The sequence below is a fragment of the Bombus flavifrons genome, chromosome 4 (genome assembly GCF_040668555.2).
Source record: "Bombus flavifrons isolate JBK064 chromosome 4, iyBomFlav1_principal, whole genome shotgun sequence".
Lineage (NCBI taxonomy): Eukaryota > Metazoa > Arthropoda > Insecta > Hymenoptera > Apidae > Bombus > Bombus flavifrons.
In genome coordinates, this window is record NC_138445.1 from 3,820,582 (window position 1) to 3,832,979 (window position 12,398).

The 12,398-nt window shown below is 34.6% G+C and overlaps 1 protein-coding gene across 4 annotated transcripts in view; it reads right to left on the minus strand.

Moving 5' to 3' along the window:
* LOC138179003 (uncharacterized) overlaps positions 1 to 12,398 on the minus strand; it is a 201,149-nt gene that overhangs the window by 155,050 nt on the left and 33,701 nt on the right. Inside the window, exon 1 of one of the 4 annotated variants that reach the window (XM_069111398.1) lies at positions 617 to 1,678. The exons of the other annotated variants lie outside the window; for them this stretch is intronic. Coding sequence (XP_068967499.1) covers positions 617 to 678 — 62 coding nt within the window. The 5' untranslated portion in view covers positions 679 to 1,678. Of the gene's footprint in view, positions 1 to 616; positions 1,679 to 12,398 lie in introns of those variants that run through there. 4 annotated transcript variants of the gene reach the window in all.

The following is a 12,398-nucleotide window of genomic DNA, read 5'->3' on the forward strand; positions in this document are numbered from 1 at the left end:
CACGATAAATGTCTTTAAATTGCTAATAAATAAGAAGCCACATAAATGACTGAATTTATGAATTCCTACATATGCAGACGTTATTATGCGTTGAATACTACAAAATTATGGATTAAGCGCTTAAGCATGTAATGTAAATACACTTTATAAAGAATAAATATAAAACTTAATATGTACATGTACATTTAATTACGTATACAATTTTTTCACAGAAAATATTTGATATTTCAAGCTTAAACATTTTTATCAATACATCTGTAACATATCCATTTCAAAGACCAAGAAAGGAAAATGTTTAATCTTTGGAAGATAATATCTTCATATTTTGTTCAACAAATAAACTCCACTTCCGTTTTAAGTGTCGGTGTATTTACACAATGAAGCAGCTTGTAAAAGGTGAAGTTAAATGAACAAAAAGCCTGCGTTTTTATCTCAAAAAGGAAAAAACGAGTTTTTGTATATACTTCAGTCTGAAGTTTCGTTACAAAGTCAAAACATCGAGTATCAATCTCGTAAAACCTTCGAATCTCACGATATACGTATATGTATTTGCCGAAACCGGTTTCTAACGACTGAAATAATGAGAAAAAGAGGGAGAGAAGTTGAGAGAACATACCGAACAGGGTTATCGCCAACGAACTGCGACTTCTCGGTGTGAAACGGCGTTCCAAACGTCATAACCGCACAAGTAGGCAATCTAGGTTGCTGTCGATTTTTAGGGTTCTTGCCGGTCTTCTGCCGATTTTCGTTACCGGCCGAGTTCTGACGACCGCCAAAGAGTTCGGCTAGTCAGCTGATCGCGCGATGTTTCATTGCTTCGCTCACTGTACGCATTATCGCTGGAATTTTTCTGCGATCTGTCCTCCCTTTTACTTGTCTCTCGGCTGTTACGCCGCGAAGAATTCGACGTTTAAATTGTATGACTTTAGGAACTTTGTAGACTGTAGAATGTGTAGAGTTTGATGTTCAACTTTCCTAGACGCGTCGTAACTTGTTCACCGTTCTGGTTAGCGTCGTTCAACGAGTCCCGACAGGCACTAAATTCTACGTGTCTTCCTGTCGACTATCCCGACACAACAGGTCGCTCTACGTGCTCTCGTGCACCGTTCTTGTCACGATCACTCTGTACCGTTCCTCGGCTTATTACAAATACGTTTGATACTTTGGACGCGTCTCCGCCACGATATACTTTGAAAATCTCGAAAGAAATTACAGCGTTTGAAGTTGACAGGGCACGACAAGCGAAGATCGATCGCAGAGATGAAAAACGCGAGAGACAGAAGTCACGAAATTTCGCACAGTCTGCTAGTGTCACAAGTAACGGTATTCAGGCGCGGCCAGTAAACACAAATCACGCACGGAAATTCAACGAAGCGACGACACTGATTGGATGGAGCAAGTGCAACGACCTGTCACTTACTCTTTTGCTCTTTTTCGCTGGTATCCACACGGCTTGAAACGCGTTAGTCGCGTGTCCGATTATTCAAATGTTTTTCGTGCTAAATTACACGAAAACATTCACAGCGGCAACGAACAGTATTCGAGCATCGGTCGCGAATGCAACGAATGTGCGAGTGTATGTGAAAAGCACGAGTAACCCGACGAAAGCCGATTAGGGCCGAGTCGAACCGAATATAACGAACCGACTCCTGCAACATCTAGCATCCGACTGGCTCGGAGGAAAGCTGGTCGCGACGTGGGGATTGTGGGGAACATCACCGCCCCCTTTCGTCCCTTGCCTCGGCGCCAGGGGACGCGCCATCGCACTACATAGGACATGTCACTATCCTCGTCCTCAACCCTCTGCAACAACGTGCCACCATCGATATCGGACGTATTTCAAAGACGCATCAAGTAGCTCCTTTCCAGTTTGTTCGCATTTCTCCTGTCCTCTCGAATCCCTTTCGCCTTTCCCGTCTCGTCGAGCGTAAATACGACTCACGTCACAGGAAATTATACGATCATGATTTTCGTCACTTTTTCAGCTGCCTCGCGTCACCTACACGACGTCAGCTGTTATTATTTTTATTTCTACCGGAAATATTATATCGATTGTATTATATCGTTATATGTATCGATGTTATATTTCGGTATTATTTGGCGTCGGTTTCCTACAAGAGAGCTACATTTTAAGAAATTATCAGATTTGAAATACTTATATAGATTAATTCCAAAAACGAGGTATTATGATGCACATATCATACAATTAATGGTTGAACAAACTTTCTATTCTAAATCGATGTTTTTAAAAATGTACCTTTCTTCGCAATGTCGTTTTTTCAACAAACTATATGTTTGACATAAAATCGCCTTTCCTTACAGCTAAACGGTAGCCAGGTATGCCAAATACTATTTTCTCGCAGGAAATAAAAATTTGTTACATCTATTTGAATTAATAATAGTGAAATTCCTCGAGTTAAATTCATGTCCTTACCGGGGTTGGGCAACTAGAAATAAAGGCGATATGACAATTTGACATAATGAATCACTTCAACTCTCTTAGTATTTTTATTTTAGAAATGACACAGGGAGAGCAGTTCTATTGTGCGTTAATATATATATATATATATATATATAGACTGTGACGATTGAATAATTAAATATGTTTATTTTCATGCAATATACATGCCACTATTTTTACATATATATATACGTATAATATAATCATAAAAGATTATAAAACCTTATGAGATCGTATTATAAAAATAATGACATGTATATTGCATGAAAATAAACATATTTAATTATTCAATCATCGCAATCTTCCGTGTCTTATATAATTATAGTGGTGATAGCTAATTAAACGTGGCAAAAGTTATTAATGGCACATTGCACGGAGACGTGTACATCTACGTACACACGTAACAACAACAAGTAGTCGGTTTAAAGTCACGCAAAATCGTCACGGTGCACGGTAATTTCAAGTATCACTGAACGTGGACATTCTCGTGAGGAATCGTCGAAAATAATCTAGTTCTCCACCTAGATATCATCAAAGGTAAACGGACGCGTGAATGAGGTGATTTACAGGTGCGAAATAAAAATAGGACGTACTGCGTGAGATATAGAGATTTTAAAACGCTTGGAGCTTGTTGCGAGTTCTTTTAAGCTGTGGTATCGCCTGCGGCGCCCTTTTTTCTCTCCTGTTATCGTGTCTCGTAGCTTTTGTTACTTTTTCAAAGACGGTACGATGTGCGTTATTCAGGAAATGGCAATAAAAGGAGCGCATTGATTTCGATAGAATGGGTGCGCGGTGTCTATCTGGAAACGAAACAAGGACGCGATAGAGCCAGCTAGAAAAAGTTCTAATACGGCGCAGCTGACGTTGGCCTTTATTTGGCCAACCTTACAAAGTCTGTGCACGATTCTAAGTATGATAATAGGAAAAACGTGGTTCTCTTAGCGCCCTTTGTCTAATCATCCGAGCAGTCGAACTCGCGCTCGTGTAATTTTTTCTCCTCCAGCGACAAGAACTCGGTATGTGTTTTATTAGATTTTGTACGTCAATAAGAACGTGCAGGGGCTGGAGAAATTTATTTTTGTGAATGATGTATTAGAAATATGTTGAAAATTTGTATGAATATATAACGTTACACGAAACATTTTGAATTTCATTAACACTGTAACGAGCAGTAGTTGTAATGCGGATTTTCATCCGTTTATGGAATATTTTGAAGACAGAAATGCACATGATATATGAAAATCCATAAAACGAAATAATAATACTCATTACAGTTTCCAACAGACCGAACGAATTTCAATTTGTTTCATTTCTCTAATTGTGCCCATGAAAACATAATATTAGTATCTGTAATTCTATTGGTAAAATTAAAAAATGTAGGTATAGTTTATATTTATTATTATTTGTTATTATATATTATTTATTTATTTGTTTTTGTTTTTGTAATTTATTTTGTGCAAACATATATTTAACAAAAAATTTGCTTTACACAAATGTAGACATAACGAAGATTGTTTACTTGAAATTAACTTAAAATAAATTAGGAGCAAGATTATAATCCAACTAAGACTATATAAGAATACAAAAAATTAGAACGTAAACGAGATTACGTAGACTGTAGCAACTGCATAAGATGATTTTTCTAGACACATTAGACCATAAGGGTGTATCTTAAACTCTTGATATTAACGACGATAGTTAATTGTAGAGAAAATTACAGATTGCACGGTTCTTCGAAAAAGTAGGGCATCGTCAATTTACGGCATAAGACGTTACCTTTTGTACGCAAATGAAAGTAGATCTCTTCAGTCGCGATTCTTAAGTTTAAATAAAATCTCCGGAGTATTAAGGCGAAGTCGGCGTGCGCATTTACTCCGCTCTATTTCATTATTAAATCCTTCGGTGTAATAGGAGAGAATATCTACATTCATGGTACAAGCGTCGAGCCAGTTTTGATCGAAAACACGATTTAGTTGCTTAACCTTTTCGAAAAATACGAGCTATATTTAAAAAAGGGAAAGGGGATAAGCGTTAGGACGACAGTTTTAAAATCGAGTAAAGTTTTCAACGCGTAGATGCTGTGTCAGAGATGGAATGGTTAAAAATGAGAAAATGTCATTGACGTTGAGAAACTTATTGATGACGCAGTTTGCATCTCGTATCAAACGTCCCACGTCAGATCGTTAGTCCCAACGTGCGACGTAATTCCGCTAAGCCTGACCTACCACGAGATAGGCAGATATTTCTAAAACCAATGAATGAACGATCGATAAGGTGGGCTGACGGGTTGAAAGATCCAGTGATTCCGAAAATTGCTAAAGGAAGAAAGTTAAATCAAGCTGGAGCGGTAAGCTGGTCTCATCCTTTCTTATTAAACCTATGGAACATGTATAAACCGCACCTAACGATTCGAAATTCGATACATGTAGCAGCTTTAAAATTTAAAGTAAGCCAATCTATGAGACGCTATTAACAACGCTTCTTGTTACAAGTTGTACCTCTATTTCCTCTGTATTCTTTTTCTTGTTACTTTTTGGTATTTGATAATATATTCTTGCAACTTTCGTTCTATGCAGCTTCATAGGATAAAAACAAGACTGTAATTGAATAAATTAAATTTTGGTAAATGCTGGTACAAGTAAGGAACTGTTAATGAAGAAAGATGAAGTGAGACTCTTAAACATCGTTAAAATAAAAGCTACATCGTTTAACATCTTATCACTACGGAATTTCCTTTATTTTTGCGATAAAGAAACAGAATCGATTGAAGCCTTTTACTTTAATCTGAAATTAGAAGTTAAAAGTCCAATGATTATGTCCATATAAAATAGAACGATACAGCAACAGTTAGAAAAAATTTTCAAAATGTAATTTTCAAAATGTAACGTAACGTTATAGAAGGCTGAAGATAAAGTAAAAGTATCAGTTTTCTTTAACGAAGATTATAACGATAGTATTCCCGTAAAATATGAAAATTCCAAGAAACGCGAGATTAATAAAAGTTTCTCTCTTTGAATTCCATCAAATAAACCATGTTATTTCCATATGATATCCAAATAAAAGTGTATTTAGAACTGTGAGCTTCATTATCGTAGGATTTACGTATTAAAAAATCTTTTATTATTGATATTGCATTAAAAATGTTCTCTGGAATATTGCGAAGCTTAAAAACAATACATTGATGTATATGGAAGATATGGAAGATTATTACCACATTTAGCAACGATATTCGAAATTTGTTTCGCGCAAGAACGTGTAATATATAATTCATGATTAATCGGATTCACGAAATCGATGATCAGAATCCTATTTCATTTTCCTTTGCGACACGTAACGCTAAATATACCACCGATCGTAATCGGATCCATACGATCAAATGAATCAGTTTCTCTTTTTTCATATCTGATTCAACATAATACTCTTTTCTGTTAAGAGAAGAGGCAAATTTATATACAAGTTTCGAGAATTATGTAAAAAGAATCGAGACACCGATGAATCGACGACTATAGTAGAATTTCAAGTAGAATGCCTAAAAATAAACCAGAAATTCATCGTTCGTAACACGCCTACTTGGAAATCTCACCGACCACCCACCCTCTATCTATTTTATTAATTTTCCATTCCCTGTTTTCCCGGTTTAACGCAAAAGCAGATAAGAGCCAAGGACTATAAAAGTGTCTCGTTCAAAATCAAAGCCCTCTGATATTTTCTAAATATATGTATAGAATATGTATGTATATGTGTATAGTGTTTGCTGTTGAATTGGCAGGCCGTACTTCTCTGCGGCATGTTATCGAAAGTAAAACAGCGTGTAAATTCACGGAAATATGTATGTATCGTAAATTCTTGTATGCCGTAAGTAAAAGTTGTATTATTACTGCGTATATTGTAAGTTAAAAGTCGTAGTATTTTTATTAGACATTTCTTCAATTTGTATCAATCATGAACACGTGTTTTGCATCTAAGGTACATTCAAACGATCAATACTGTTGCCAATATTTACGTATTTATTTATGAGTTTAGCTTAAGGTGTTTCCAGTGACCATAAAGTCACCAACGACTACCAAACAAAATGAAAAGAAAAAAGAAACATAATTTTTAATTATTTGCTTTTGAGACATTGAATAATATCTAGTTACATGGAATCGAGTAGATTTATCTGTTTAAAAATCCCTAACGCGTCAAGAGAATCGTTCAGGTTAGATCTCATTTCGGTTTTGACATTAAAATATGCTACATGGTAATGACGATGTTGGCGATCCAATCAGAACAACATCAAAATCCAACGAGAAATCAGGACGTGATTGTTTTGTTATTAAATGTTCATGGGTTAGCCTACAATGTGATAATCCGGGTAAGGGTAGCTTTATTTTTTCTGGTTTGTGTTGGAACCTTCGATTCTTATGGTCTTGTCAATATTATTGTCAATATTGAAGGATGTCAACATTGTCGTACGCAAGAGATCCTCTAGCCGATCAATGGGCCGAGTTTAAACCAAGCTCATTTAAACACTTTAAAGCATGTTTATTTTTATTCTTGTATTAATTTTAATAACTCATTTTAATATTTAGGTGGAGCCAACAGACGCAGAGACAGCGTCGTCTGTGGACGGACCTTATCTGATAAGTTCAGAACAACACGTTAGTATTGTTAACACGTCTAAGAAAATAATAATCAATTCAGGTAACAAATAAAAAGGTAAACTTGACTGAAATTGGAAACGAATTGCAGAACCTTCGTCTTGAGGTAAATACATTGAAGGCGAAGGCTGATGAAATAGAGACATTATGGTCAAAACTTGCCAACATAAATAAAAACATTAGATTTTTGCAGAATGAAATAGCGTTAAAAGTAACTGTCAGAATATGGGAGGCGATAGCGATGTGGTTAACGTAGCTGGCTACAAACATGTCAGGACTCTGGTTCGAATCCTCGGCTGTGTGTTGTAATTCTGTCTCCAATTTTTCAGGATGGCTCTTGCTTACTTGAACAAAGCTCAGCTCGGGATGAGAGGAGGGAAAAAAAGGGGAGAAGGAGAACCAATCGTAGACCGAAAAAAAACAACGGTTGCCAAGTGAAAAAAGTGAGAAAATCCCCGAAACAAAAACATGTGAAAGGGAGGGGAAAAAAGTGTAGTATACTTTGTCGTGTAGGATTTTCTCTAAAATCGTCCTGTGGATCCTTCATAATACGAAGCTTGAAAAATTGAGTATAAAAATTTGTATTCGCGATGATATTCTACATGAAAAATAATGACAATATTTGTGTATATTGTCAGCATAATATTAAAAATCTTGAATATTGACAATAACATTGATCGTTTAAACGTGACGAATATGAGAAAGTTATTATATTTCATTTGCAATGCAAATACTAACGTTTTTATATTTCCTGCACATGATTTACTTTGATTAATTCTAAGCAATGAAGCAGCAAAAATGGAACATGAAAGCATTTATATATAAAATATCACGTGAGATTTATTAATCACAATAATTTTATTGGTGAAATAAACATTATTTCAAAATTTATATCATCTGTACATCTTTATTCATTAAACATTTATTCGTTTTTCTTATCCGTTACGTTTCATTGCTTGTATTCCTATTTATTTGTATAATGGTTATTCATCTCCAGTTGAACTTGTATCATCATTCGAATATGCTTCTACAATAACAAAGTAATATACAGTGTCTAACAGTAATTTCTAATTTTACTGATAATTACAATGAATATTTATTTAAGTCTTTCAAAGAGACAACTTAATAAACGTTTATCCAAAATGTTTATCAAATATAGAAGAGAACACTTTTCCCAAGCAATTTCAATTTTTTCTGTTACCTATTTATCAAATTGTAAACTGGTTCAAGTTTTCAGTTCAATGAATGGCAAATTGTAGAGGACGATAAACAAACAGTCACTTTGTATAAGGGCTCGCAGGATACTATAAACAGCTACTATTTGTTTCGCTAATCTTCGTACAATTCGAAACAGTCACGTCGAAAATAACTTTCGCTCTTCACGCTGTAAATCATATCGCGGCGCGAGATTTAGAAAATAAATTCCGCTGGCAATCGCGCTAAGAAAACAAATTGTACCCTTTGTTTCGCGAAAGTTCGTGTAACATTGCGTGCAAACATAGCGCAATCTTCTCAGTCGTACGTAACAACAGAGCTTTTAAAAGCATCGCGAAATATCCTCGTACTTTATGTTCTACTTCCCTTGATACGTACGGCGTTAATCAACGAACGATCAATGAGTTGCAAATGCCGATAGAAAGCGTACTACCTGCGAGCCGAAAGCAAACAGAAATAAAGCGCGGTATAATCCTTGCGACGTATAAAATGGCCCTGTAAAAGGTAAGGGAGCGCGCGTGCCGTCACACGAAAACTTGTCAGATCCTTCGAATGGAACTCGTGGGTGTTAAAACCTTCGATCGAGCTTGCTGACCGAGATGTTACAAGGACGGTGTTCCGCAGCTGCAGCTGCAGACTAGCCATGCATATAAAGATGCAAACGTGGAAGGAAGTAGCGCGAGCGTGCATTAAGATAATTATTCAGCGCCGTTGGGAAAATGCTGTAAAGCCGATTGTCTTCGTGCACACCCTTGGCTATTTTAATTAAGTTTCTCGGCCAATTAAGCCGTAATTTTTTACGCAGCAAGATTTCCAAATAGCTGCGCCGAATAAACGTTCATTGTTCATCATCGAGAACATTTTTGTGCCGACGTTATGGATAATTGTTTGGATACCAGTAATGGTAACGGGATTCGTTAAAGCAATTTCGAGCATATCGTGAGTAAAAAATTTCATAATCGTGATATGATTCGTCATAGTAATTTTCAGTATGTCTTAAATAAAAAGTTTCACCATGATAATAAGATTCGTTGAAGTAATTTTGAGCACATCGTACATAATGAATCTCGTAATGTCGTTATGATACGTTAAAATAATTTCGAGCACATTGTATTGGGTTGGAGTTTGTCAATATCACATCATGGCAAAATCCGCAATCACTTAGTTGTCAATCCAATAAATAAGAAATTTCTCTGCATTAGATATGCAGAGTGGACCAGCTAAATAGAGTCATCGTAAATTTAATCATTCTAGATTTCCAGATTTTATATCTTTATTTATCGTTACATGAAAGCTTCCTAAGCCAAAGTTGGGCTATTTCGAAAAACGCATGTCATTGTGAAAAGAATCAAGGTGCTAAATTTATCATATATCAGTCGATGCGCTTTTTATTCTCTGTACAAAAGTATTAAGACGATGTCGCCAAAAAGATTATCTTAAGAAATGTTTTTTCTGCCGTTATATGTCTCAGTAAAATTTTGAAAAGGTTTTATAAAGAATTCAATAAATTGAATATATTCGTCAGTTTAGTAAAGCGTGATTTGTGGAATTTAATTGTAATTTAATTAATTTCAACTCGATGAAAATTCGTATTTCAGAATACTTCAACTCTGTTAACGAACGTAAAGGAATTAATTTTTCAATTAATTTTCGATTAATTAATTACACTAAATCGTTCTCATAAATTAAGAGATATTAGAATATAATAATTTCTACTTTATAGTACTTTTGCAATTATCGGGTTTTTATCTGGTACTTTTCTTTATCGAGTACTAAATCTATAGCAAATACTCTAAGGAATATCAATCGATATCGGGATTCTTGTTAGGATTCTTATTATTCCGAGCACGTAAAACGAACAAAACCCGTAAAAGCAATTTCTTCAAACTTCTGCATCGATTAAGCAACTGTAAAAAAATAAAATCATCATTGTCTATGAAAATATTCGAACATTTACAACGAAAATGTTAAAATAAAATATCAATATGTATTAAGAATATGTATACGTGTGTACATAAACTAGAAAAATTTAGTGTATATAAATAATAACATTTTTAGGTACGTTAAACAGAACTGTACCATGCATTACGATTTATTTGACGTCATATAATGCTGAAAGAAAAAATAGTAAATAAATATCGATATTTATTTAATTTAAAAATATGACATTTATTATTAATACAAAGAGAATTATTGATACATTCGACTATCAGCAATTAATTAGTAGAAAGAATAATGTAAGAGATATTGGAACATAAATTTATTATCGATACTTTTTCAATTAATCATCCTCCACCTTTCACTTTAATAATCTCCTACGCACAGTACCTTCTCCTTTTCGTATTATATTAATTAATGACTTGCTGACAGTTGATTGAGTATCGTCTTACTCGGATAATATTTCAAATTCTGAACTTTGGTTATTTTTAACGTAATATTTTCTAGTCGTCCTTTTACTTCAACCTATAAGAATTCAGGCGAGATCACTTATTTTCTACTTATTTGGGAATTTACTTGGTTGGAAGTTTGAAGTTGTTTGAAGACATGTTTTGTAATAACCATTTCCTACTATCCTCTTTATTATTTTTTTACAGAATTCAACTTCTTCTTTCTAAATTTTCTTCCAAAATATGCAAATAAACATTTTAGTCTGTTGATTTAAACGGTTCTCAAATATCCCACAGCCACAAATTATAACGCTGTTTCCTCCATGTTTATACACATATTGGCGTATAACAGTATTCCAAAATTTGTTATTCTTGATAATGTACATTATCTAGCAAACTTGATACACTTGTTCTTTAGTCACGTTAATAAAGGATTTGTTTCCTGACTATAGGGTCATCTGTAACCCACATCGCGAATCGTTTGAAAGGGCTTTCATATTACAATCAACTTCAATCGTTTCTACCAATCACGGGACACTTGTTCGAGTATTACGCTTTAGTGTTCATAAAATATCATGGTTACGATACGAGTTTTATTTTTGTAGTCGTTCCGAATATTTTTGGTGTTCAATGGAACCGGTTTCGCTATTTCTTAATAACAAACTGCGGACGAATTTTGCGCCGTTCGCACGATTTTTTGAGCGATTGACCGCCTTTTCTCAATTTTACAATTTTTTGACAGATAATAATCGCGATTTGTACAAAATAGTTGCACGTTTTTCTTGCGTATTTACAAACAAGGAAATAATTTGTACAAGCGAAAATAAGTTGCAAATAACTTGTTTATACATGTTCACCTCTGTAGTACTTTGGATCTTTCTGAAGATGTTGCCGAATTTTAAACACTATACCGGGACGTCACATTATTTTTTTTTTAATTTAATTGTTGACATACGAATGTAAATCATTCTCATTTACACAAATAGAAAATATTTATATTTCTTCTGTAATAATTTAATTAATAATTCCATAATAATCCAATTAATAATACGAAATAATTTTCAAATTACCAAAAGGCAGGCTGCGAAAGAATTTCAAATATTTATATGCAAACCTAAGCCAGATTCCTAACAAATAATAAAGTAATTTAGATCGAAAAGAGGCTTTGTCTTTCTCCATGTCCAACTATCGAAGCTGCTCGTTCTATCGACTTCGTTGAGTTGCCAGTTCAAAGAGTCAAGTTCTTCATAAACAGAAAATATCATTTTAATAAAATGATCTTATCGCGAACTCTGAAATATCAGTCACTTGAAACTGTTTTTCCAATAGTTCGATGAAAAACCGATATTACTTTCTCATCAAGCCAATGCATCGTATTTACAATTATCCGTGTAAAAATTGACATTGTTCAATTGATATTCGTTCAAATTGATCTTTCTGCAGGGCCGGCGTGACCTTTTACAGGGCCGACGTGACCTCTTACAGGGCCGACGTGACCTCTCACAGGGCCGAGTTTAAAAATTTTGTGGAGCCGGAATACACATTGAAATCCTACACTTAAATTTTACAACGAGGAATTATTTATTTACAAATGTTGTTACATATTATATATTTTTTATAAGCAGTTTTTTAAACAAATCCAAGTAATATTTTTTCGCGTGCATAATTCGCTTTCAAGCGGCGAAAAATTCAATG